Source organism: Tenebrio molitor, chromosome 4 (genome assembly GCF_963966145.1).
Source record: "Tenebrio molitor chromosome 4, icTenMoli1.1, whole genome shotgun sequence".
NCBI lineage: Eukaryota > Metazoa > Arthropoda > Insecta > Coleoptera > Tenebrionidae > Tenebrio > Tenebrio molitor.
The window spans coordinates 26,644,388-26,671,943 of record NC_091049.1 but is presented as its reverse complement, the minus strand read 5'-3'; the positions used below and the strand labels follow the sequence as shown (position 1 = coordinate 26,671,943).

Genomic DNA, 27,556 nt, shown 5'->3' with positions numbered 1-27,556 from the left:
CACTAAAAGAGAACTTCAGCGTCGTGTAAGGTACGTCTTTCACATCATTGTGCAAAACTTGATTAATTGTAATTGTCTATTTTTTAACGAAAGGCATGAACTTCCAAAATTTAATGGCATTAAAAAATGCTCACATAAAGGCAAGCAGTACCAATGTTCAAACGTAACTCCTGCAGAAATTGAGCATTGCCGGAATAGAATATATACCACTGATGGCAACAAGGTTTTGCAAGATCAACAAATTTGTCATCACATTATTGCAACAAACCCAGCCAGGAAAAGAATACGGAAGGAAGTTGTCACGAAAAAACACAGCATTTCTGTTGTATATATTGTAAATATTTTTTAGTAAGTATGGAAATTAATATCTTACAAATATCAAATTTTGCAGTGTTTTTGGCGTTCGTTACAAAAGAGTTTGTCAAGGTTTTTTTTTATCGATCACAAATATGTCAAAATCTCGAGTAATAAGAGTTTCAAAAATTTTAAAGCATGGCGGAATCCCCAGAGAAAATCTGGGTGGTGATCAAGTGTCCCACAAACTTCACAAAAGTAAATCTGAAGTGCGAACATTTTTAAAGGAGTTAAGGGGACAAGAAAGTCATTATGGAAGAAATAAATCGAAGCGAATTTACCTCAATAGCAATCTATTCATTGCAAAACTATATAAATTATACAAATCTGCCCCACAAGATCAGCCTATTAAAAAAGTATCTTTTTCAACATTCCATTGAATTTTTTCAAACGAGTTTAATATAGGATTCAAATCGCCAGCTTCGGATATTTGCAGCCTCTGTCAAAGACTTGAGAATAGCATAAAAAGAGAAAAGGATATTACAAAAAAAAACAGAACTTTATTATGGAAAAACGTATTCATAATTTGAAAGCTAAAACCTTTTACACATTGATGCGAGAAAATATTCCGGAGACAAAAAACTATTGCTTTGATATGCAGCAAGTTCAGCCACTTCCTAAAACCCCCATCAATGATGCATTTTATTTACGACAAATAAGTTATTATACTTTGTGCATTGTAGGCCAAGATTCAAAAAATTCAAAATTTTATTCCTGGACTGAGGAACAAGCTGGACGGGGGTCAACTGAAGTAGCATCAGGACTTCTCAATTTTTTAAATACCGAATTTGAAAATGCGGATCAAACTATTACGGCTATTAGACTTTTTTGTGATGGGTGTGGCGGGCAAAATAAGAATGCTCATACAATTCACGCCTTACACTTTTGGCTGCAAAATACCAAAAGTAAAATAACGACCATCACAGTTATTTTTCCGGTGAGGGGGCATAGTTTTTTGCCCGCGGACAGAACATTTGGCAGAGTTGAAAAAATTCTGAAGAAAGAACCATTTATTAAAACAAAGGAACACTATCACGAACTTTACAATGAAGTGGGAGAAGTTAAAGTTTTAGGTAGGGACTGGAAACTGTATAATGTGAAAGGTCTGGAAAATGTATATAAGAAAATTCCAGGAATCAGTGGATTGAAAAAAATTGTGTTGCAAAACCAAATTCAGAAAGGACGGTCAGTAGTTATGTTTCGAGGGCTTAATCACTACAGATTTGAGTCAGAGAGTGAAACGTTCCAAAATTTGGCGAAGCGAGGACGCTCCATAACAAATTATAAATTGCAAGAGTTGACTCTGGGACGTAAATTGCCTCCTCAAAAAATTGACAATTTAAAATCACTGTTGAAGGCTGATTTCAATGATGATTGGGAAGAAGATCCTGATCTACAGTGGTATAAAAATCTTATAGCCAACAACAATTCCATGGCAAATGCAACAAACGACGAAGTCGAACAGACGACTACTGCGTGCGAGTGCTTGGTTGAAGAGAATCCAGCCATTCATGTTTAATTATAATTTATAATAAATTATTACTTTTCAATAAAAGTATTTTTCCATATTTACTTAATTAACCAAAACAAAACAAGTCCCTGCCCTAATTCAAAGCAAAATTGAACAAGTCCACAAAATCCAAGCAAAAGTGTACAAGTCCATTAGAAAACCCTGTTTTTTTCCTAAAGTAGCGGAGCAAAAAATTGCAAAATGCATTATACAAATAACCGATTTTTTTTTAAATTTTACATCAAACAATCATTCAGAAAATTATTGTAAAAATGTGGTTGTACATTTATTACGTCTTGTGTAAATTTTGAAGGCATACACTTGTTCACTTTTGCGTGAAAGCTCCTCAATTTGTTGTCCATACCCACCCGTTATTTCTTTTTTTGTTGAACTCATTGTGGTTTTAATTTATTGTACTGTTACTAATTTTGTTTTCTTTAGTTACTATTTACATAAATCTATATTAAAACAGGCAAGCGTGACCCGCACGTATAACGTAATAACCAAAAATCAATTAACATTATACTAACACTATCGTTGTTCTTCTTTAAAGCATCTTCTACATTTACGCTATCTCCCTATTCCTGTTCAAAATAGACCACATTTTACCAAAGATGTAGAGGCGCTTTTGATGAATTTGAACGTCCAACAGATCTGGATGGTCTTAGAAAACAACCCGTCAGATTTGTAAAATTCTTCTACACCTGCACTTTCGATTTACTCGTTTTTGACTTACTCCGAAGAGAAAGAAAAAGATAATATATTTTGACGGTACAGGTGTGGGTACCATTCAAGCTGGGCCGTCCGCTTGAAGGATAATCTAGAAGGTCTGGGTGAAGTATTTGGAGAACACAAAAACATGTTCTCTTCAGTTTATTTCTCTCTAAGAGCGGCATGGCTGCATTTTGTGCTCTGCGCCGGGCCACAGCTACTTCAGTACGGTGAACACTCGCGGAATCTCCCCGACTACGAGAGTTGCAACGAACGAATAATGAATAAGAAAATTCTTTTAAATTATTTTGAAAAAGGTCGCCTTGGCGAGAATGCGTTTTCTCTATTTGTTAAATGTAAAATAGTTATAGGAGAGAGGGAGGTAAAGTTTTCGTTCACTCGAAGCGCAGCTGAGTGGACAATGCAAATCAAGTGAACGAAAGCGGATTTACTCTCGAGTGCCGTATTTCGTTTTGTTCGATAACTGAGGTACCTGCTTAGAAAGTGAGGCTGTAACTTTGTATTCGAAATTTTAAATAAAATAAAAATAAATAAAACAAAACACAAAATAAACAAAGTTCTGTAACGTCAATAAAGTGATTGTGTATAAATTCTTTTTCATAAAATCGAATTTCAATTATGCGTGAGCGAAAGATAGTGAGCGAAGGATATACTCGTACATATCCTAAAACAGGGAAACATTAATTGGAGCTTAAAATAGACTTCCGACACCTTCTACAGCGAAGGTGTTTTATACTGATAATGAAGATTCAAGGTGAATGCATAATGACAAACAGAAAAACAAAACGCACAGCTGAGCGTATAAATGGTTGCAGAAAGATATTATCTGTTTTTTTTTATCAAAAAACCACAACCTTTTGAATTAGGTTTGTGGGTGCTGCATGTTCTTCTCTGTTCTCTTCGGATGATATTTTTACAAAAAAATACAAAGAAAAATCTCTTGATAATTTAGTTAAATTAAGAAGAGTTATTCAAATGAAACCATTCAACACACTTCACTTTTAGAAATTTTATTTCTCAAATGATTTGGTGGTTCTAACGAAACCAAAATAACAATAATGATTTTTGGTGCAGTTTTGGCTAAATGAAGTTTTATTTGCAATCATCAAAACGTAACACATTTATAACTGATCACTAATTGACAAAACTTTTTTTTTATCATTCATGCCACTAGTATCGGGTGTTCATTTAAATTTATCCTCGCAATTGGCGTTGAGGAGAAATTTAAATGAACACCCGATATATAGTTATTGGTGTCGTTCTCTCAGGTCATTTCTACAGTTGGTGGGTCATTGTTGTTAATAATCTACTAATTTGAATAAAAAAACAAATGCAAATGTTTCTTTCTTGATAAAAAATTATCTAAAGTACTTACAATGGAATGGATTTTAACTTTAAAATAAATATGAAAAGATTTGCCTATTCTCGAATCTGACTCTTTACTTGTAAATGTACAACAATCACGATATTGTTTTGTTAAATCTAAAACAAACTTACTTTCATTTATGTCAAGATAACAGCATCAGCTGATATTAACACCCAAAAATTTGACTGTAATACAGTAAAACCTCTCAGTAGCGGCCACAAAAATGTATTGTAAAAATGACTGCTATAGAGATGTGGCCGCTATTGAGAGTGAATGAATGAATTATTTTTATGATTACTTTATCAACACTAAAAATCAGTGAAATTACAATCCTGTGTTTTTTTTTAAATACACAACAGGGTGAAATTTAAATACAGAAAACGAGGGTTAAAGAATTTTAGGTGTCTTTTGTCAAAACAATTTATGAGAGGTAAAATTGCAGGTCATTATCCAATAATATCTTTGGCGGAGTGACCATGGCCGTTCTATGGGGGTGACCGCTATTAGGAGGGTCATTAGTACAGGTGTTCCTTATAATGTGTTCTGGCCGTTATTAGAGGTGACCGTTTTTTAGAGGTGGCCGAAAATAGAGGTTTTGCTGTAATAAGACCCTTCCAGATTTGAAAACGATTTAATTCAAAACATTTTTTTCTGTTGATAAGCACAATGCTACCAACAAAACTTCACAAATATCGTTGCCAATAAATAACCTTTCGTGCATAAACAATTTAGTCAGTTAACGTTTTATATGTCAGGGACAGTAATTGATAAAACACAATCGTATATGCAGTAGTACGAAATTTTTTTATAAGATAAAAACGAAAGAAAAAAAATACAACAAATACAAAAATAAAGTAAATATAATTATTTCACTTTACCAGAATTGTCCTGCTTCTTCTTTCGTATTTTAAAATCCCTACACCTTCCAACAACACTAATTGAAAATTTAAGAATTTTTCTTTTCTAATTTTTGCAGCTTCACTTTGCAGCCTCTTTTCGGGTATGCCACGATATTCAACCAAAACTCTACATCTTCAACCGATTTATATTCGGTAGATTGGACCTCGTAATGCTTAAAAAATATTGCCAGCATGGTTTTCATCGACAACATGGCGTACTTGAAACCTAAAAAGACACCTGTGAAGTTTTCTCGAGAACAATCTAATCTCTACTAATTTTGAATCGGCAAAAACTGTTTTTGTTTTTAATTTTCATTAATTACATACCTATGCAATTTCTCCTACCACAACCAAAAGGAAGATAAGAATAGTCAGATCTACTTGCTTCATTTTCTGCAAGAAACCTGTCGGGATCGAAGACTAGAGGATCTTTCCAAAGGTCGGGTCTTCTGTGAAGCGACACCAATGGAATAAACACTTCGCTACCTTTTGGAAGGACGTGCGAGTCTATAGACACAATTTTGTATTAACAACCAAATTCGTTACAACAGTTGCGAATTGTGAAAAATAGGAAAGTTGTCAACTGGGACAATTTGTGACAAATAATTTTGCATCACGATCAATACTTTATAGACCACTCCTGTTTAGTTATTATAGCTCAAAAATACCTATTCCTACCTAACTTTATGTCTTCATCAACAGATCTTCTAAGGAACGGGGCAGGAGGAAACAATCTCATCGTTTCTTTGACAACACGTTCCAAATAATACATCCTGTTGACATCTTGTAAAGTGACAATTCTGTCGCTGTGACCAAAAATAGAATCAAGTTCCTTTTGGATATTTTTCTGTGAGGAAAGATAAACAATAGCAACATTTTTATCTTGTTCGGAACACCCACCTGAATATTCGAATGCAACCCCATCATACATAAAAGCAGAGCATTTGTAATCGCTGCGGTCTCGCCAGCAGCAAGAATTGAATGGATCTCATCCAAGACACCGCTTTCATCTAGTTCCCCTGCTTCAATCGAATTTATCAAATTATTTATCAATAATTTGTCTTTGCCAAAGTTGTCTAGAAAAAAGTGTTTAAATTTCTTATGCGCACAAATATATTCCCTACCCTCGGAACAGTTTTTGTAGAAGCCTGTGTCAAGTTTTTTCTTTTCTATTATCTGAAAATGTTCAATCATTGGAAAGAAACGAGAAGTGTATTTCATACTTGTCTAATAAAATCCATCGCTTCACGACGAAGATTGGTCACCTCTTGGTCCAAGGATGAGTATCTCCAGATAAAATTCGATTGGAGCCATATGCTACTGCCACGAATGACGGAGATTTTGGTCATTCTGGAAACATGTTTAGTCAATCAATAATAACTCATCAATTTATTACCGATTGGTGTTTGCAATGTATCGAGCTTGTCCGGTGATTGAATTGGGGTCCACATCCAACAGTGCCTCTACAGAAAATGTTTCAATAAAATGTTAATCAAAATTTCACCAACTCACCACAAGCAGTATCTAAAGAGCATCTGAGCAATGCCTCCAGCACATCAATATAGTTTCCATCACATTTCTCTTCAAACTGTCGCATCAAGTGTCTGGCACGTTTGTCGAAAATGTCAACATACGAATTTAGAATTTTTGTGTTGAAACTTTTATTAATAATTTTTCTGTGTGTTCTCCATATGTCAACTTTGTAAAAGACAACAGTTTTCGAAATTGGCGTCACAAACGACTCAATACAGACCTGGTGCCGTGAATAGATCCACGTGGATCAATTCTTGCAGTTGTTTGGTTCCTAGTCGATTAAAACAAGTTTTCAGAATGACTTCTGCATGGGTTGGTTGTGTTGTCAGGATGACCAGCTTGGCGCCCATCCAGAGTTTGAAAATTGGTGGTTGGGAATTAATCAGCTTGGTCGCAGTGTTGTAAACGTCTGGATGAAGACAAAATTGTTTGATATTTGTTTGTGAAAGAACAACTACAACCTTCGTGTCTTCTGATGAAGAGATAGGCGCTTCCTATGATGGGCCACGCAAAAGGACCTTCGATTTTCCATGCGTGGTAGTAAAGTCGTCGTCTATTCCAGTAGTACTTTGCCAGAAAAATTAACACAAAAATGAACAAAATTATATTCAACATGATGTCGTTTCGTTTTTGTATCAGGCGTTGTACTCAGCAACAAGCAAAATACTGGAATTCCAATTAAATATGTTCCAGTTTTACAAGTTTATCGTTTTATTATTTACTTATCAAGTAATCATAAGTTTCGTGGTAATTATAATGATTACTAGTTATCGCCTTATTTAAAAAAATCTTATAGACTTTACAGCCTCTTCGTCATCTTTTTCAACTCCCTAACTCCTTGTCATTAATATTTTGCAAATCGAATTAGCTAAATTTGGAAGTTTCCGTCTCGTCCTTCAAAAACAACTTTAACAAGAACTTTTTTCGTACTTACTTACTCTTTTTATTTATTTTTATTAAACTGGTATAAAAACAAGGTTTGTCGAAGGGAGATTTTTTAATATTATCTTTGTTGATCAATAAAAAAATGTAAACCTTCAAAGGACAATTCAAAATGTGTTGTGGTAAGTGTCAATACCATTTCAATGTTTGTTTTGCGATAAAAGCAACAACCTTTAAAGGAAATTCACGTGTTGGTAATTATGGACTCGTAAAATTGACTCAGGGTTACAAAGGCAGACACATCTAACACAACAAAACAATGCTATCCAATTTTTAGAACCATAACTAAATGGCAAAAAGGAGTAACTTGGTCGATTTGCTTCATTTTCAGCTAGAAACTTGTCAGCAAGCATTAGTCAATGGAACAAGAATGCGCATCAAGGTTATGTATTGTGATGCTATTGATTGCGAAGTTTTAACTGGAACCGCACGCAATAAGAGAATTTTGATTCCACGTATAAATTTAACATATTCCTATTTTACCATTTAACTTTCAAAGAACTCTATTTCCAATTGTACCTGCATTTGCGATGACAATAAATAAGTCTCAAGGACAAACATTCGAAAAAAATTGAATTTTATTGAGGCAGTCAGTTTTTACACATGGTCAATTGTTTGATCATTCAATGGCTTGAGATTTTATATTTTCGAATGACGGTCAAGGGCATTTAGCAAACGACGAAAAAGTTTTGACAAAAAACATCATCTACACAGAAATTTTGAATCATTAAATTTATTTTCAAACTATTTTAAGTTCAATGGACAACATTAATTTTAACCGCCCGGTTTTTTGCTTCAATGAAAAATAGATAAAAAAATACGAAGCACGTATTCTTTAATTCATTTTACATTTTTTGCATTAATTTTATATTTAAATTTGATATAATTTGAAAAAGATAGGCAAATTAACTGTGTAGCCTTGGCGAAACCTGGCCAGTCTGGCAATTAAAAAAATCCAAGGAAATGTCAAAAAACGCGTTATCGTTTTTTAAATATAGTAACCAAGCTACCCCTCATTTTTCCTATCGTTCGTATTGTTCAAATAACTCGAAAATTAATGCATAATGAGGTATTTGTACACGCTCTCAGCTGACGCAATGGAACAAAATAATAATAAAATTATAATCAAGATATCAATTCATATTTACATAATATTGTTAATAATAATGTGTTTTCTTCAAATATATGGTATAAAATCTCTGATTTAACTGACATGTAAAAAATTATTAAAAAATTATCGATAATTTGTTGTTGTGAAAAGTTATCGCGTAATTCCAATTTGATTGGTCCAATTTTAAAAAATTGAGCATTTTCATTGGTCAGATTTTATTGAGTAGTAAAGAAATTGATAATTGTAAAATGAGCCATCGCTTGCTCTAAGGCCACCTGATAACACATAAAAGGAACATGCAATCAAAACTTTTCGACAGTCGTTCTCTAGGTATTCTGAAGCAATGACCAGTCCAGACCACAAAGAAAAGCACACCATACCCATACGTTTGATTTTATTCACTCTGGTGTTAATTTTCTTCTTGACATACAACTGGAGTAGGCGATGGCTTTACTATTATGGATCAAAAATCAAAGGTCCTTTCGCTTGGCCCATCATAGGGAGCACCTATCTCTTCGTCGGAGGATACAAAGGTTGTAGTTCTTCCTCTCACTAACAAACACCAACAATCTTACCTTCATCCAGACTCTTACAAAATTTTGACGAACCTGATCAATTCCCAACCACCAATTTTCAAACTCTGGATGGGCATCAAGCTGGTCATTCTCACAACACAACCAACTCACGCTGAAGTCATTCTCAAAACTTGTTTTAATCGATTAGGAACCAAACATATGGAAGAATTGTTCCAAACGGGTCTATTGACGTCACCAGGTCAGTATTCAATCGTTTGTGACACCAATTTCGAAAATTGTTGTCTTTTATAAAGCTGACATATGGAGGACACGCAGGAGAATTATTAATAAAAGCTTCAACACAAATATTTTAAATGCGTACGTCGATATTTTCGACAAACGTGCCAGACACTTGATGCAACATTTTGAAGAGAAATGTGACGGAAACTATATTGACGTGCTGGAGGCATTTATCAGTTGCTCTTTGGGCACTGCTTGTGGTGAGTTGTTGACATTTTGTGTCACGTTTTATTGAAGAATTTTATGTAGAGACACTGTTCGATGTAGACTCCAATTTAATCACCGGCCAAGATCGATACATTGCAAACATCAGCAGGTAATTGATTTATGAGTAGTTTCTGATTGACAGAACATTGTTTCAGAATGGCCGAAATCGTCATGATTCGTGCCAGTAATATATGGCTTCATCCAAATTTTATCTGGAAATACAGCTCTTTGCGCAAAGAACTTACCACCATCAATCGAGAAAACTTCAGTTTTCTTAGACAAGTAAATACAAAGATCTCTTTACCATGTTCATTAATTATAAATTTGCATTTTTAGATAATTCAAATGAAGAAAATGGACTCTGCTTTCTGCAAAAACACTTACAGTGGTATGGACTCTGTTTCTTGTGCGGGAGAAATCTGAACAATTTTTTCTAGGTTCCGGTGGCAAGGAGAAATTGTTTCTGAATAACTTGCTCAATCTAGAATCTGAATCAGAAAAATTATCTGAATCGGATGTCGTGGATGAGATGCACACAATTCTATGTGCTGCAACTGAAACGATTGCTCTTACTGTTGGTTTACTTTTAAGTATGATGGGATTACATCCGACTATTCAGGTCGGTGTTTTTTAGCAAAATTATAAAAGATTTATTGTTGTTTCTCTTTCCTCACAGAAAAGTATCCAAGAGGAACTTGACTCGATATTTGATAGTAGCGAGAGAAATGTCACTGTAGAAGATGTCAACAAGATGTATTGTTTAGAACGTGTAATCAAAGAAACCATGAGATTATTTCCTGCTGTCCCGTTCATCAAAAGAGCTGTTGACAAGGACATACAATTAGGTAGAAACATATAGATTTTGAAAATTGGTGTTTCCTCCGAAATTTAGCTTTCTTGAAATGTTTTTGAGCTTTAATAACTAAACAATAGTTGCTTTATAAATTGTTTAGCAAAATCAACTCTCAGAAAGTGTTCTAGTTTCCATTTCCTTATTTTCAACATTTGTAAAGTATTTTTATTGTTCCTTCTGAATTATGTGTACAGATTCGCACGTCCTCCCAAAAGACAGTGAAGTGTATATTCCAGTGATGTCCCTTCACAGAAGACCAGATCTTTGGAAAGATCCTCTAGTCTTCGATCCCGACAGGTTTCTTGCAGAAAGCGAAGCAAGTAGACCTGCGTATGCTTATCTTCCTTTTAGTAGCGGCACCAAAAATTGCATTGGTACGTAATTAAAGAAAAGGAAAGAAACGGTTTTTGTGGATTCAAAATTAATACAGATTAGATTGTCCCTCGGAAATCTGAACAGCTTTCGTTTTAGGTTTCAAGTACGCCATGTTGTCGATGAAAACCACATTGGCGGTATTCTTTAAACATTACGAGATCCAGTCTAGTAAATATAAATCGATCGAAGAATTAGACTTCCGGGTGAATATCGTGGCATATCCGAAAGGAGGTTGCAGAGTGAAGTTGAAAAAAAGAGAAAAGAAATGTTTATAACATTTTGTTATGACTTATGATATTGGTTTGCCAATTAAAAATGTAAAGAGAGAAACAGAAAAGATCTGCTTAATACGTCGGGGTAGTTATGTTTTGTTTATATTTGTTGAATTTGTTACACTCTTCTCTGTTGTTTTATCTTGTGCACAAATTAAATTATTTTATCTTCATGGCGCCTTTGTGTATTTCTATAACCTCTACAGAAACGGTTGAACTAACTTCTTTTTCTAACCGGAATTGAAACACTTCAAATCCAAAGAAGTGAAATGTCCACAGGTGGCTCGACTGGGTCAAATGTAAAATAATTTGGAACATTTCTCACGATTATTTATCAATAATTACACGAAATATTTAATAATTAAATTATTCCTATTGAAAAGAGCATATAATAAAGCGAAAAAACGAAATTATAACCCAACCGGTGCCACCGTGGTGTAACACGAGTCGCCCATGTGTATGGATGACCTATGTCAAAATCAAAAATAGCAAGATGGCCGTTCAACGTTAAAAAGTAAACTTTAGACTTTAGTAGACTTTACTAATATCATGGACTCTTCAAGTATTAGAGAGAACTTAAAATTTGAAAACTCTAAGATTGAAAATTGTCATTTTACTGTAACTCCAGCAAAAGAAAATAAATGAGTTCTTGTCCGATTTTTTTTGTGATCCGCTTGAAGTTAAAATAATATACATCATTCAGCGTAGAAAGTAATTTTGTGCTAAGCTCAGAGATTGAAGACCGAGACGAAGTCGAGGTCGACAACTGGGTGAAGCACTTTTAATATTCATGTAAATAACGAAGCAACAAACACTCTAGGTGCAAAATATGTGTCTTTTAACTTATCAGGCAAGACAAAAAATGTACAGTTTAATTAATTATTATAAACTAGGCAAAAATGAATAAGGAATTCCACAATTTTTTTTGAAAAGCAAAATAATTACCTCAATCCTCCCACCTATTCTTAAACTCTAGATAAATTTAAACCGTTACAAGTACTTGAAACGTTACTTTTAATGTGTAGATATAGATACATATTTCTAACATATTTCATTACAAATTTTAACCTGTATTTATAAAAAATTCGAAAATGGAAAAATTCCCTATTCATTTTTAGCTAGTTTATTTTTTAATAGTAAGTATATTAAAGAACGAGTTTTATAAGGGTTGATTTGGCGCACGAGTCCCAGGTGTAGAAAACGACCCGTAGGGGAGTTTTCTATGGGACGAGTGCGCCAATACTCTTATAAAACGAGTTTTTTATGTTATTTTTTAGAATTTGCACCCTTGTTTTAATTTTTAAATAAAAAAAAAATTCAAATTCTAGGGAATTTCGTATTAATTGGTAATTCAAGGTAACGGATGCAACTACATCTGCAACAGATGTTAAAAAGTAGAGTTTGAACATTAATATTGGAAGTTTTTTGGTGTAATTCACTGAAATATTGATAAAAATTTCTTTAAAGTACAGTGTACTTTTACAAAGCCATTAACGACTCCTACTTTCTGACTTTTATAGACATATTATAAACGCAAATTCTAAAAAGTTAAATAAAATATCATTTAATTTTTATTTTTGGTGAGTCATTGTCTGGTAGTTTGCATAAACAATAAATGCAAATGTTCTTTCGTTGATAAAAGAGTAATTTAAAGTACTAATATTTATTGTAAATATGTATTGTAAAATTTACAAACATAATTTTAAGTAAGAATATGGGTTGTTATTAACTCTACTACCATAAGCAGATATCATATTAAGATTATTCACAAAAAATTACACCAAATTATGTGGTTACAATAATAAAACTCTTCCAGATCTCAGAACGATCTAATCAAAAACATTTTTCCTGTTGGCAAAAGCAATGTCACCAACCAAGTTTCATTAATATTATTGGCAATGAATGACACAAACAGTTTTGTCAGTCAATGTTTTCTGTATTGTCAACACTAAATGATGATCTAAAGTTTTATACGTAGTAAAATACAAAGGGATATAGGAATGTGGGATCCTGTTGGCGTTGAAAGTTTGCCGACTCTTTCACCAGAAATTGAATAATGTTAGTCTGATCTACGATATGCAACCCTCAGAACAAATTGGTTTGACTGGTTTCCTGGCTTGGCAAAAAGATGATTTACAAAGAATATGAAATAAAAATGAAATAATGAAATACATTACTGATAAGTCTTAACACTCAACAAATTACGTATTTATTGAGCACTTAAGAAGAAAGTAAATAACATCAGTGTTTCAGTTAAAAAAGTAACAATAAAAATTAAAGAATTGGCTCGAACTGTCCTCCATTTTGCTCTGAACTATATTTTTCCACTCTCAGTTTCTTATTTTCAAAAATATTTGGCATGACAAAAATGAAATGTCAAAATAAACGTCAAAACAATACGAATTTTAACTTAAGTTGTGGTTTCCGTGGAATATACAATTGTTGCAAACATTAAACGTGTCTTGGCCAGTTAAACTAATCCCCGGTAAATTGCTGTCCACAACATTTTGGCTAAAATTGCTTTTACCGCGAACTATTGTGCTTTTATTCGTGTCGTCGAATGACGCCATTAGAATCTTCCAAACAATGACATTTGTTGCCAACCACGACAAAATTCCCCAAATTTGAAAAATTGTTAATTTTCGCTTAAAACTGGTTTAAAAAGTGTAAAAGGTATCTAGCTTTGGAAGAAGCTTTTCTTTCTAGAATAAACAGACCAGGAACGCAAGAAACAACAAAGCAACACTTCGAAAGCGGAAATGAGGTTAAGTTAACTTTGTGTTAACAGCTTGTGAATATTTGACAGTTTGCGATTAGAATTTCATAAATTCAAATGGGTTGTCAAATTCAAATTCCAGAGCCATCTCCGATCCCACATTGTTTCATAGACAGTCTGTATAATTTTTTGAAACTAGGCAAATAATAAGAACAAACATTTATTTATGTTATAAAAACAAAATAATACAGTACATCAAATCTCGAAGAGTCTGAGATTTCTCTCCAGATGTTAGAACAAGTAGCTTTGGAAGACGTCAAGATACTTTTAAGAAGAATTTGAATGAAAATTTCTTGTTAAAGTTGTTATTGAAAGACGAGATTCAAATTTCCAAATTTAGCTAATTCGATCTGCAAGATATTAATGACAAGAAGTTTGGGAGTTGAGTAGAAGCTGGCGAAGATGTAGTTTGTGATAGAGTTTCATTTTTATAGAGCGATAAATTACTAAATTACTGTTAGTTACTATTACGAGTATGTAAATAATGAAGCGATAAACTTGTTGTTGTTTAAAACGTCTGAGGTAAAAATGCAAAGTTTAAAAGAAATTTTTTATTGGTATTTTTAAAATGAGCTATCAATGTGAACAAATAGTCCTAAGGTCACTGATAAAGCTTACAAGGAGTATGTATGCGGTCGAAATTTGTCGACAGTTGTTCTCTGAAGCCATGTCTAGTCCAGAACAAGGAGAAAGCCACACCATACAATACACTTGCGTGCGACTTTATTCACTCTGGTGTTAATTTTCTTCTTGATATACAACTGGAATAGGCGATGGTTTTACTACTGTAACGGTCCGAATAGGTTCGATAAATTAAGAATTTTAATTTTAAAATAATTTCAACGAAATATTTTAAATCGCGTTCATTTGCGACGGAAATGCTGGTTAGTTGTAAATTTTATTGATCTTTGTCGGCAAGAGTGGTACCACATTCCTCAAGTGAAATCTGCCAAACTTTCTTTGAAAATACAGGTACTTAAGCGCCCGGTCCGAACACAACACAAAGATAACAGTTTTCATGGGAAAAGAAACATTGCAAAATTTACTCGTTCGAAAATTTGGGGTGCCCAGTTAAAATCAGGGGATAATTAAATTAACGAATTTGATGTTAGCAGGTTTCAAATTGAGAGAACCACCAAATCAATGTTCATTAGGTTAATTTACTTTTTTAGCATTGTCAAATTTGTGGCATATTTGTAATTAAAGGGCGAGAATTGCAAATTAGAAACAGAGCGCTCTATTATAGAAAATAACTACAATCGTTTGCACTTTTAGTTAGAAAAGTAACAAAGCAAAGTAGAAAGGGCGTGGGTAGAAAACACAGAAAACCGGGTAACGGTAAAGCCGGTGAGAGAGAGAGAATGAAAATTACGAATTAATTATTAATAAGAACACTTTTGGGGAATCAAACCAATGTAAAGTTTGTCTAAACATAAGTGAATTTTATGGTTTTAACATCTAAAGTACTTTATGAGGGATTTTAGGGTTGTTCACGACAAATCCATCATAACAGAATATTTAGCTACCCTGTCGTAAATTTTGCAATGCGTGCCCGTCTTTGTTAAACGAAAAGCTGCAGATTTGGTTATAGCCACTTTTACAACATCCGTCATAAAGTACTTTAGTTGTTAAAACCGTAAAATTCACTTATGTTTAGACAAACTTTAGAACAATTTTTAGTAGCAGATCAACGGAATTTAGTTGCATGACATGGCACTTGCGTAACAGCGTTTCAAAATAATGTAAATTTGTTTCATTTTAATTCTGTTTAATTCTTGGTGCTGATTTTATTATTGTGTAGCGAGTCAGTAATTTAGTGTTCTTTTTCAGAGTTCTAATTCAACAACAAATTATGTACATTCGGTCTGGTCCTAACAAAAGGCTAAATTTAAACATTTAAAATAATGGTGGTAAACGGAAACTGTAATTTCAAAAGTTCTAGAGATATCGAAAAGGTGTCGCGATCGGCGTAAAGTAGAACCGAGCTGATTGGTCATTTTGGTCAAATAAGGGTTGCGAAAGTGGGGTGCGCCAGAAATAATAAAACCGAATGCGGAACGAGAAACGAGGCTTTTTTTATTCACTCAGGGTTTGATCTCCAAAGTGGCCGGAGGTACGTTGGGTACCTCCAGCAGCCATTTTGGAGACCACATGCTTTACATTTACAAGGTAAATTATTTTTCTAATTCTTGTACTTTAATTGTAGTCGCGATCTAATTATTCAAACGGTTTTAGTTCTTTATCGTTTTAAAATAATGGCTTAAATTCTTTATCGCGAATTATGTGATTTTCTCGCATTTACCGACATCAATACTCGTCACTGTGCTAATGGACCCCTAGTTGAAATGTGCCGCAAAGTGAATTTTTATTGCTGTAATGTTGACATTTTTTTGTTCCCCATTAAAACAAATAAAAGATAAGGTATCAGAAAATTTGGTCAGTTTTGGGCGTGAATGAGTGATTCCTTCTTTAGTATTAGATTTTTGTTTTTTTCTCTCTTATTTCTTTTTTTGTTAATTTGTTATGTATTATTGTATTCGACTGAGTTAAGGATGAACTGGAGTAACAATCTCAGCAAAAAGGTGCGGAATTCTTATAATGCTATGAAACGTTTATTACGAGAAATCAATATTTGAAAAAATAGTTTTTAATTTTTGGAAACGAATATTGTAATAAGTTGCAAGTAAATTTTGTGTTTATTTTCTTGATATTTAGATAATTACTTACATGTGATTTTACAATCTTTTGACTAAGACTGTACGTGAAAGTAAACAAAAGCACACTGAATTTCAATTTTCATTGATTTCTGTTAAAGTTCTTAACGTAAATGCAGTAAAACGTGCGATATGAGTGTAATGTTGCATACCGACGTCAATTATATGCATTTTGTTCACTTTTATTAAAATTAAAACAGATACATAACCTCAAAAACCGTGTTTTTCCACATGTAATTAGCGATTACAAGGAAAATCCTCGACCAACTTTTTTTGTAAATTCATTCGAAAATTCTACGATATCGATACTTTATGTGTGAAAAATTTAAGAAAAATTGGCCTTTTTGAAATATGTTTTTTATCAATTTTTATGCGACCATTGCTCCATTTCTCATAAGAACACGTGTAAAATATCCCGAAATTTTAAAAGGTAATAACTTTAAAATTCCTTGAACAATTTTTTTTAAATTTGGCACAGTACTTTAGAATGGATGAAAGGACTATTGTACCAATTTTAAGCAAATTTCGCCATTTTTCAATGTTACTCCAGTTCATCCTTAATTATATTTTGGTTAAATCATGTTATCCTGTAATTAGTAGTGTGTACCTACTGTTGAATAATAAATTATTATTATTATTATAAATTATAAATTTAATATTTATTATTATTATTATTATTATTATTATCTTAATTATTCATTATTCGTCGCTTTGGGACTTTCTCTCGGTCGGGGGAAGCTACCGCCAGTGTCCATCGTTCTCAATTAACTGTTGGTCCGGCGTAGAGCACAAAGAGCCATCGCCAAATTTAGGTGGATAGTGACCCTTTAGGTACAGCTGACACGTGAAGAGAGGTACCCTTGTAAGTCTGTTAGAACCTTTACCCCTTTTATTTTACTCTTTATTAGATCAGGCTAGACTGAGAGGTTCCAGGGCATCGCGTCGGGTTCAATTTAATTGGGGAAACAAGTCAAATCTAAATCGGATCACATAGTTTGCATCTCAAAGTCGTACAATGCTGTTCGCGGCAGAACCCAGCCCAGCTTAGTCATTTATTCATGAGTCAAATCTCAATTCACGAGCCCCGAATCAACTCTATCTGAGTCAAATGTCCACCGACTTCTGTAATTAAATTCATTTATTTATTTCTATCATTTGTTGGGACCAAACGCCACCACACTCGATTATTTGTTAAATTAAATTTAAGTGAAGTTTGCTCAATCCTTTTAATTCTATTTTCTGAAAAACCTTCCGAAAGTACGGCCTCTCGTTAGAACCTAATTAAACAAAATGAAGAATAAAACACAACGTAAGATCCATGAATGTTTCTTTTCTCATTATTTTGTTTTATATTTTTTCGGCAAAAATTTCATCCGAGGGAATGCGGCAACCAACAATACACCAAATGAGGGAGGAAAATTTCATCGAGGAGAAGTCAAGGAAGTCGAAACATTTCAGTATTTAGCAAAGAATGAAAGAGTTTTTTCAAAAAAACATCGTCCACAGAAGTTTTGAATCATTAAATTCATTTTCAAACTATTTTAAGTTTAATGGACAACATTTATTTTTTTAACCGCCCGGTTTTTGCTTCAATAAAAAATAGATAAAAAAATACGAAGCACGTATTCTTTATTTCATTTTACATTTTTTGCATTAATTTTAAATTTATATTTTATATAATTTAAAAAAGATAGGCAAATTACTCGTAACTGTGTAGCCTTGGCGAAACCTGGCCAGTATAACAATAAAAAAAACCCAAGGAAATGTCAAAAAACGCGTTCTCGTTTTTTAAATATGACTTAACCAAGCTACGTCTCATTTTTCCTATCTTTCGTATTTTTCAAATAACTCGAAATTTAATGCATAATGAGGTATTTGTACACGCTCGCAGCTGACGTAATAGAACAAAATCCAAAATCTCTGATTTAACTGTCATGTAAAAAATTGTCAAAAAATTATCGATAATTTTTTGCCGTGAAAAATTATCGCATGATTGGTCCAATTTAAAAAAAAGAGTGTCTGCTTAAGACCGCACGACAGAAGTGAAAACTTCTATGATGCTCGTTATTGATTTTATGTAATAATAATATGTACCTATTCTATAAAAAATATATCATTATGGATGACTTGGAGGAATAAGGAGCAAGGCATAAATAATTAATATTATTTAAATCCAATGATCTTTTTAAATAAACATCAAAAATCTGTATTTTTCAAGAGAAACTGCGTATAGAGCCCGTTTTTAGAGGTACACTCTAGCAAAATTTGTAAGGTTAGGTTTGGATGTTTAAGTTTTATTTTCTTGACGATGATATAAAACACAGCGCAAGTTTTCATAGCAATACCAATATGCTGTACTATGATTAATTTGTCCATTTTCCTCTTCACATTTTGCTACACAAATTTTTCCAATAGATGAATTGTTGAAGCCATATAATTGAGAATTACGTATTAAATCCTACATTCATCTGTAAACTTACAATATTTGTCGTGTCTTTATCGTTTATATTATATAAAACTATACAGGGTATTTCACGAGTGATAATGAACCTGACGGAATAATAAATTCAACCCACAATACGTTTTCAAAGAATTTCAGTAGCCAGCTTTTTTCGGAAATATAATGTGGGTTGCATTTTAAATTACGTCAGGCTCATTATCAGTCGTCAAATATCCTGTATATATATACAGTTACTCCTGCAGCTCTGCACTGAGGTCAGTCAGGTCACAACGCAACGTACAATGAAAAAATAAAAAACTCGACTCCCTTGATTTTAGCTTGCCGTGTCGCTGATCTGCGAACAATTTTCGCTTGTGCTGTGAACGATTTTAGCTTGTGCTGCGAACGATTTTACCGTGTCGCATGAAACTAATTCACTGCCCGGGAATAAAATATATGTAGCGCGCCTAAAGAAGTTTTCACTTTAAAACAGAGCATTTTCATTGGTCAAGTTTTAATGAGTAGTGAAGACCCATTGTTATTGTAAAATGAGCCATCGATGTGAACTATCGCTTGTTCTAAGGCCACCTGATAACACTTTCAAGGAATATGCAATCAAAACTTTTCGACAGTCGTTCTCTAGGTATTCTGAAGCAATGACTAGTCCAGAACACAAAGAAAACCACACCATACCCTTGCGTTTGATTTTATTCACTCTGCTGTTAATTTTCTTCTTGACATATAACTGGAATAGGCGCTGGCTTAACTATTAATTATGGATCAAAAATCAATGGTCCTTTCGCTTGGCCCATCATAGGGAGCACCTATCTCTTCATGGGAGGATACAAAGGTTGAAGTTCTTCTTCTCACTAACAAACACCAAGCAATCTCACTTCATCCAGATTCTTACAAAATTTTGACGAACCTGATCGATTCCCAACCGCCAATTTTCAAACTCTGGATGGGCATCAAGCTGGTCATCCTGACAACACAACCAACCCATGCAGAAGTCATTCTGAAAACTTGTTTTAATCGATTAGGAACCGAACATATGGAAGAATTGTTCCAAACGGGTCTATTCACGTCACCAGGTCAGTATTCAATCGTTTGTGACACCAATTTCGAAAATTGTTGTCTTTTACAAAGCTGACATATGGAGGAGACGCAGGAGAATTATTAATAAAAGTTTCAACACAAATATTTTAAATGAATACGTCGATATTTTCGACAAACGTGCCAGACACTTGATGCAACATTTTGAAGAGAAACGTGACGGAAACTATATTGACGTGCTGAAGACATTGATCAGATACTCTTTGGACACTGCTTGCGGTGAGTTGGTGATATTTTGTTTCACATTTTATTGAAGAATTTTATGTAGAGACACTGTTCGATGTAGACTTCAATTTAATCACCGGCCAAGATTGATACATTGCAGACATCAACAGGTAATAGATTCATGAGTGGTTCCTGATTGACAGAACATTGTTTCAGAATGGCCGAAATCCTCCTGATTCGTGCCAGTAAAATATGGCTTCATCCAAATTTTATCTGGAAATACAGCTCTTTGCGCAAAGAACTTACCACCATCAATCGAGAAAACTTCAATTTTCTTAGACAAGTAAATACAAAGATCTCTTTATCATGTTCACTATTTATAAATCCGCATTTTTAGATAATTCAAATGAAGAAAATGGACTCTGCTTTCTGCAAAAACCCTTGCAGTGGTATGGACTCTGTTTCTTGTGGGGGAGAAATCTAAACAATTTTTTCTAGGTTCCGGTGGCAAAAAGAAATTGTTTCTGAATAATTTGCTCAATCTAGAATCTGAATCGGAAAAATTATCTGAAACGGATGTCGTGGATGAGATGCACACAATTCTATGTGCTGCAACTGAAACGATTGCTCTTACTGTTGGTTTACTTTTAAGTATGATGGGATTATATCCGACTATTCAGGTCGGTGTTTTTTAGCAACATTATAAAAGATTTGTTATTGTTTTTCTTTCCTCACAGAAAAGTATCCAAGAGGAAGTTGACTCGATATTTGGTAGTAGCGAGAGAAATGTCACTGTAGATGATGTCAACGGGATGTATTATTTGGAACGTGTTATCAAAGAAACCATGAGATTATTTCCTGCTGTCCCGTTCATCAGAAGAGCTGTCGACAAGGACACAAAATTAGGTAGAAACTTTTGATTTTGTAAATGAGTGTTTCCTGCGAAATTTTGCTTTCTGGAAACGTTTTTGAGTTTTTTTTTTGTTTAGCAAAATTAACTCTCAGAAAGTGTTCTAGTTTCCATTTCCTCATTTTCAACAGTTGTAAAGTATTTTTATTGTTCCTTCTGAATTCTGTGTCCAGATTCGCACGTCCTCCCCAAAGAAAGTGAAGTGTATATTTCAGTGATGTCCCTTCACAGAAGACCAGATCTTTGGAAAGATCCTCTAGTCTTCGATCCCGACAGGTTTCTTGCAGAAAGCGAAGCAAGTAGACCTGCGTTTTCTTATCTTCCTTTTGGTAGCGGCTCCAAAAATTGCATTGGTACGTAATTAATGAAAAGGAAAGAAACGGTTTTTCTCGATTCAAAATTAATACAGATTAGATTGTCCCTCGGAAATCTGAACAGCTTTCGTTTTAGGTTTCAAGTACGCTATGTTGTCGATGAAAACCACATTGGCGGTATTCTTTAAACATTACGAAGTCCAGTCTAGTAAACATAAATCGATTGAAGAATTAGACTTCCGGGTGAACATCGTGGCATATCCCAAAGGAGGTTGCAGAGTGAAGTTGAAAACAAGAGAAAAGAAATGTTTTTAACATTTTTTTATGTAATTGGTTTTCCAATTTGAAATGTAAAGAGAGAAACCGAAAAGATCTGCTTAATACGTCGGCACAGTTATGTTTTGTTTGTATTTAAATTTGTTACACTCATCTCTGTTGTTTTTATCTTGTGCACAAATTAAATTATTTTATCTTCCCGGGGGCCTTTGTGTATCTCTATAACCTCTACGGAAAGGGTTGAAGTGGTTTCTTTTTGTAACCGGACTTGAAACACTTCAAATTCAAGGAAGTGAAATGTCCACAGGCGGCTTGACTGAGTCAAATGTAATAGTTATTTTTATATTAAGTGCGCAAAATTATTGTTTTTTGTTGGGGCATGAGAATGAATTCAAACTCATTCGAATGCGCCAACAAAACAATTATCTTACGCACGAAATGCAAACACTATTTTTTCTACGACCGCATTTTTAAATTTTTGAATTTTTTAATTTTTGTTAAATTTTCCTTGGATGCTAAAATATTTGTCAAAAAGTTTTTCACTAAAGTCTGTCTCAATTCTAAATTTCCACCAACACTGTATTCTACGTTGGAAATACAACCGGCAACACTGTTTGGAGAAAAATGCGTCAGATTGTATTTGTTAGGTTATCTGTCAATTTCCATTTTTACAACTCAAAATTTTAGAATAAATGAAAAGAAGGAAAACCTTTTCTAAAATGCAGCAAGTAAGTAGGTAGAAAATCAAATTCTGAAAGCAAAATAAACTTATGAACTAATTTTAATGTTTTTGAATCATGTTTATAAAATAATTATATTGCCAACTTTGGTTATAAGAATCCCCAATTTAGAAATATTTTTATTTTGCCAACATAATTCAACAGGTGGTGGAAATTTAGAATTGAGACAAACTATATCAAAAATGACTTACTTTGCGAATTGATAACGATGCATAAATGTCACGTTTTTTTGACGGTTGTTGAAAAAATAATTTGAATCATTTCTCACCATTTATTTATTAATTATTTCACGAAATATTTAATAATTGTAAAAAAAAGCCTATAAAAAAGCGAAATAACGAAATTATTACCCAACCGGTGCCACCGTGGTATAACACGAGTCGCCCATGTGTACGAATGACAGGTGTCAAAATCACAACTAGCAAGATGGCCGTTCAACGTTAAAAAGTAAACTTAAACTTTAGTAGACTTTACTAATATCATTGATTCTTCAAGTACTAATAATATTACAAGAGAACTTAAAATTTGAAAACTCTAAAAATAAAAATTGTCATTTTACTGTAACTGCAGCAAAAGAAAATAAATGAGTTCTTGTCCGATTTTTTTTTGTGATCCGCTTGAAGTTAAAATAATATCCATCATTCAGAGTAGAAGGTAATTTTGTGCTAACCCCAGAGATTGATGACCGAGACGAAGTTGAGGTCGGCAACTGGGTGAAGCAGAAAAAGACTCTTCCACTTTTGACAGATTCACAGTGACATTTCTGTTGTTGGTAGCAATTTGCAAGTAAAGTTCCTCTTGTACTTTGTTCTAGTTGTCATATTGAGTGTTTAAATTTTTACACTTTTAATATTGATTTGAATAACAAAGCAACAAAAACTTTAGGTGCAAAATATGTGACTTTTAACTAATCAGTCAAGACGAAAAATGTACAGTTCAAAGTTAAATAAAATACCGTGTGCGCAACAATTACTGATTGAGTTGGCAAAAAATTCTGGTGACTTGTGGTGACTTTTATATCATGTTCTAACGAGAAAACCATTTTATTAATAAAAGATTACACAAAACAAGACGTTTAAATTTGAAATGTATGCCCGCTGTCAATAATGTCAAAAAAACAAAACGAAATGGATACAATTCGCAGTCTTGAAAATTTCATGTAAAATTTGTTATTGCCAACTGGAACAGTTATTGTTGCTCGCCCTGTATAATTTATCATTTATTGTTGGTGAATCACTGCCTGGTAGATTGCATAAACAATAAATGCAAATGTTCTTTCGTTCTTTCACCAGAAATCGAATAATGTTGTCTGATCTACGATATGCAACCCTCAGAACAACTTAGTTTTACCGGTTTCCTAGCTTGAGAAAAAGGTGATTTACAAAGAATATCAAATAAAAATGAAATAATGAAATACATTACTGATGGGTCTCAACACTCAACAAATTACGTATTTATTGAGCACTTAAGAAAAAAGTAAATAACATCAGTGTCTCAGTTAAAAAAGTAACAATGAAAATTAAACTATTCTCCATTTTGCTCTGAACTATATCTTCTCACTCTCACTTTTTTATTTTCAAAAATATTTTTTCTGCTTTAAATCGAAACAGACTAGGTAGTGCAATTTATTTTTTCAAGGTTGGCATGACGAAAATAAAATGTCAAAATAAACGTCAAAACAATACGAATCTTAACTTAAGTTGTTGTTTCCGTGGAATATATAATTGTTGCAAACATTAAACGTGTCTTGGCCAGTTAGACTAATCCCTGGTAAATTGCTGTCCACAACATTTTGGTTAAAATTGCTTTTACGGCGAACTATTGTGCTTTTATTCGTGTCGTCGAATGGCGCCATTCCAAACAATGACATTTGTTACCAACCACGGCAAAATACCCCAAATTTGAAAAATTGGTAATTTTCGCTTAAAAGGTGCAAAAGTTATCTAGCTTTGGAAGAAGCTTTTTCTTTTTAGAATAAACAGACCAGGTACGCAAGGAACAATCAAGCAACACTTCGAAAGCGGAAATGAGGTTAAGATGACTTTGTGTTGACAACTTCTGAATATTTAAAAGTTTGTGATTAGTATTTCATAAATTCAAATGGGTTGGCAAATTAAAATTCCAGAGCCATCTACAATCCCACATTCTTTGATAGACAGCCTGTATAATATTTTGAAACTAGGCAAATAATAACCATAAACATTTATTTATGCTATAGAAACAAAAGAATAGAGTACATCAAATCTCAAAGAGTCTGAGATTTCTCTCCAGATGTTAGAACGAGTAGTTTTGGAAGACGTCAAGACACTTTTAAAAAGAGTTTGAAAGAAAAGTTCTTGTTAAAGTTGTTATTGGAAGACGAGATTCAAATTTCCAAATTTAGCTAATTCGATCTGCAAGATTTTAATGACAAGAAGTTGGGGAGTTGAGTAGAAGTAGGTTGTGATAGAGTTTCATTTTGATAGAGCGATAAATTACTAAATTAGCAGCAACCCTAATTACTGTTGGTTACTATTACTACTATTATTAATGTAAATAATGAAACGATAAACTTGTTGTTGTTTAAAACGACTGAGGTAAAAATGCAAAGTTTAAAAGAAAATTTTTATTGCTAATTTTAAAATGAGCCAGCACTGTGAACAACCGCTTGTCCTAAGGTCACTGATAAAGTTTACAAGGTGTACGCGGTCGAAATTTGTCGACAGTTGTTCTCTGAAGCCATGACTAGTCCAGAACAAGGAGAAAGCCACACCATACAATACACTTGCGTGTGATTTTATTCACTCTGGTGTTAATTTTCTTCTTGACATACAACTGGAATAGACGATGGCTTTACTACTATGGATCAAGGATCAAAGTTCCCTCCGCTTGGCCCATCATAGGGAGCACCTGTGTCTTCGACGGAGGATACAGATGTTGTAGTGATTCATGTCCGACCAGGATTGAAGACTAAATAACTATACAGGACTATACACGTTGTACACTTTGCTCAAGGACTTCAGGTGTAATGTGCTCGACTTCAGCGCGAATTCTTTGCCGTAGTTCGTCTAAATTATTTGGTCTATTAAAATAAACCTTTAATTTTAAATAACCGCACAGAAAAAAAATCTAAGGGAGTCAAGTCTGAGAACGCGGTGGCCACTCAATTGCTCCTCGACGTCTTATAAATTTGGAAGTTTCCGTCTCGTCTTTCAAAAACAACTTTAACAAGAACTTTTTTAGTACTTCTACGAAACTTACTCGTTTTATTTATTTTTTTCATACTGGTACAAAAACAAGGTTTGTTTGTTGTAATGTTATCTTTGTTAATCAATAAAAAAATATAAATCTCAAAGGACAATTCAAAATGTGTTGTGGTAAGTGTCAATACCATTTCAATGTTTGTTTTGCGATAAAAGCCTTTAAAGGAAATTCACGTGTTGGTAATTATGCACTCGTAAAAATGACTCACTGTTACAAAGGCCGACTTATACACCTAACACAACAAAACAATGCTATCCAATTTTTAGAACCATAACTAAATGGCAGAAAGGAGTAACTTGGTCGATTTGCTTCATTTTCAGCTAGAAACTTGTCAGCAAGCATTAGTCAATGGAATAAGAAAGCGCATCAAGTTTATGCATCGTAATGCTATTGATTGCGAAGTTTTAACTGGAACCGCACGCATTAAGAGAATTTTGATTCCACGTATAAATTTAACAAACATTCGAAAAAATTAGAATTTTATTGAGGCAGCCAGTTTTTACACATGGTCAATTGTACGTCGCAGTAAGTAGAGTTCGATCATTCAATGGTTGGAGATTTCCGAACATAACGGTCAAGGGTATTGTAACCGTCCGAATAGGTTCGATAAATTAAGAATTTTAATTTTAAAATAATTTCAACGAAATGTTTTAAATACCGTTCATTTTCGACGGAAATGCTGGTCAGTCGTAAATTTTATTGATGAAAATTACGCATTAATTATTAATTAGAACAGTTTTGGGGAATCAAACTAATGTAGAACAATTGTTAGAAGTAGCAGATCAACGGAATTTGGTTGCATGACATGGCACTTACGTACAGCGTTTCAAAATAATGTTAATTTGTTTCATTTTAATTCTGTTTGTTTCATTTTAATTCTGTTTAATTCTTGGTGCTGATTTTATTATTGTATAGAGTCAGTAATTCAGTGTTCCTGTTTAAGTCTGTTTGTTCCATTTTTAATTCTGTTTGTTTCCTGATGTTGAGGTTTATTAGATATTGTTTAGAGTCAGTAATTTAGTGTTCTTTTTCAGAGTTCAACAACAAATTATGTACACTTGATTTCAAAAAAATAGCGTACAAGTGCTGAGAGCGATTTTTGTAATATTTTCCTAATGTAAATGGCCCGCTATAAACCGTTTCTAGGCAACACGCTACCTTCCTTCTAGTTTAGTGATGATTCGGGCTTTTGTTACTTTAATGTAACCATGAAAACAAAGCTAACATTACATGGGAAATATTAGGTGTACGCTATTTTTTTGAAATCAAGTGTACATTCGGTCTGGTCCTAACAAAAGTCTAAATTTAAACATTTAAAATTATGGTGGTAAACGTAAACTGTAATTTCAAAAGTTCTAGAGATATCGAAAAGGTGTCGCGATCGGCGTAAAGTAGAACCGAGCTGATTGGTCACTTTGGTCAAGTAAGGGTTGCAAAAGTGGGGTGCGCCAGAAATAATAAAACCGAATGCGGAACGGGAAACGAGGCTTTTTTTATTCACTCGGGGTTTGATCTCCAAAGTAGCCGGAGGTACGTTCGGTACCTCCAGCAGCCATTTTGTGACCACGTGCTTTACATTTACAAGGTAAATTATTTTTCTAATTCTTGTACTTTAATTGTAGTCACGATCTAATTATTCAAATGGTTTTAGTTCTTTATCGTTTTAAAATAATAGCTTAAATTCTTTATCGCGAAGGATGTGATCTTCTCGCATTTACCGACATCTTAATTATTCATTATTCGTCGCTTTGGGACTTTCTCTCGGTCGGGGAAGCTACCGCCAGTGTCCATCGTTCTCAATTAGCTGTTGGTCCGGCGTAGAGCACAAAAAGCCATCGCCAAATTTAGGTGGATAGTGACCCTTTAGGTACAGCTGACACGTGAAGAGAGGTACCC

The 27,556-nt window shown here is 33.6% G+C and overlaps 2 protein-coding genes and 1 long non-coding RNA gene across 8 annotated transcripts in view; 2 read left to right on the top strand and 1 right to left on the bottom strand.

The window, feature by feature from the left end:
• The window catches only part of LOC138127779 (cytochrome P450 4C1-like), a 32,186-nt gene extending 23,559 nt beyond the window's left edge, over positions 1–8,627 (bottom strand). For 2 of the 6 annotated variants that reach the window (XR_011158403.1, XR_011158404.1), the window contains exons 1-10: positions 6,856–8,627; positions 6,615–6,803; positions 6,374–6,559; positions 6,258–6,324; positions 6,085–6,211; positions 5,986–6,037; positions 5,762–5,937; positions 5,540–5,708; positions 5,189–5,368; positions 4,841–5,087 (exon numbers count right to left, since the gene is read on the bottom strand). Coding sequence is in view for 2 of the 6 variants with exons in the window: in XM_069043834.1 (XP_068899935.1) it covers positions 5,762–5,937; positions 5,986–6,037; positions 6,085–6,211; positions 6,258–6,324; positions 6,374–6,559; positions 6,615–6,803; positions 6,856–7,009 (951 nt within the window). In the remaining 4 variants the exon portion in view is untranslated. Of the gene's footprint in view, positions 1–2,618; positions 2,831–4,840; positions 5,088–5,188; positions 5,369–5,539; positions 5,709–5,761; positions 5,938–5,985; positions 6,038–6,084; positions 6,212–6,257; positions 6,325–6,373; positions 6,560–6,614; positions 6,804–6,855 lie in introns of those variants that run through there. The other 4 variants (XM_069043834.1, XM_069043835.1, XR_011158405.1 and 1 more) reach the window with 3 other exon arrangements.
• Positions 8,628–8,637: 10 nt separating this feature from the next.
• Positions 8,638–11,142, top strand: LOC138127778 (cytochrome P450 4C1-like). Its single transcript, XM_069043833.1, has 10 exons — positions 8,638–8,980; positions 9,033–9,221; positions 9,277–9,462; positions 9,512–9,578; positions 9,625–9,751; positions 9,806–9,857; positions 9,907–10,088; positions 10,146–10,314; positions 10,517–10,696; positions 10,794–11,142. The coding sequence occupies exons 1-10, from the start codon at positions 8,791–8,793 to the stop codon at positions 10,970–10,972; spliced, it is 1,521 nt and encodes a 506-aa protein (XP_068899934.1). The 5' UTR covers positions 8,638–8,790; the 3' UTR covers positions 10,973–11,142.
• A 9,248-nt stretch (positions 11,143–20,390) lies between these two features.
• Positions 20,391–21,436, top strand: LOC138127789 (uncharacterized). Its single transcript, XR_011158415.1, has 5 exons — positions 20,391–20,520; positions 20,575–20,626; positions 20,676–20,857; positions 20,915–21,083; positions 21,261–21,436. It is a non-coding gene; the product is annotated as an uncharacterized lncRNA (long non-coding RNA).
• Positions 21,437–27,556: the final 6,120 nt, after the last annotated feature.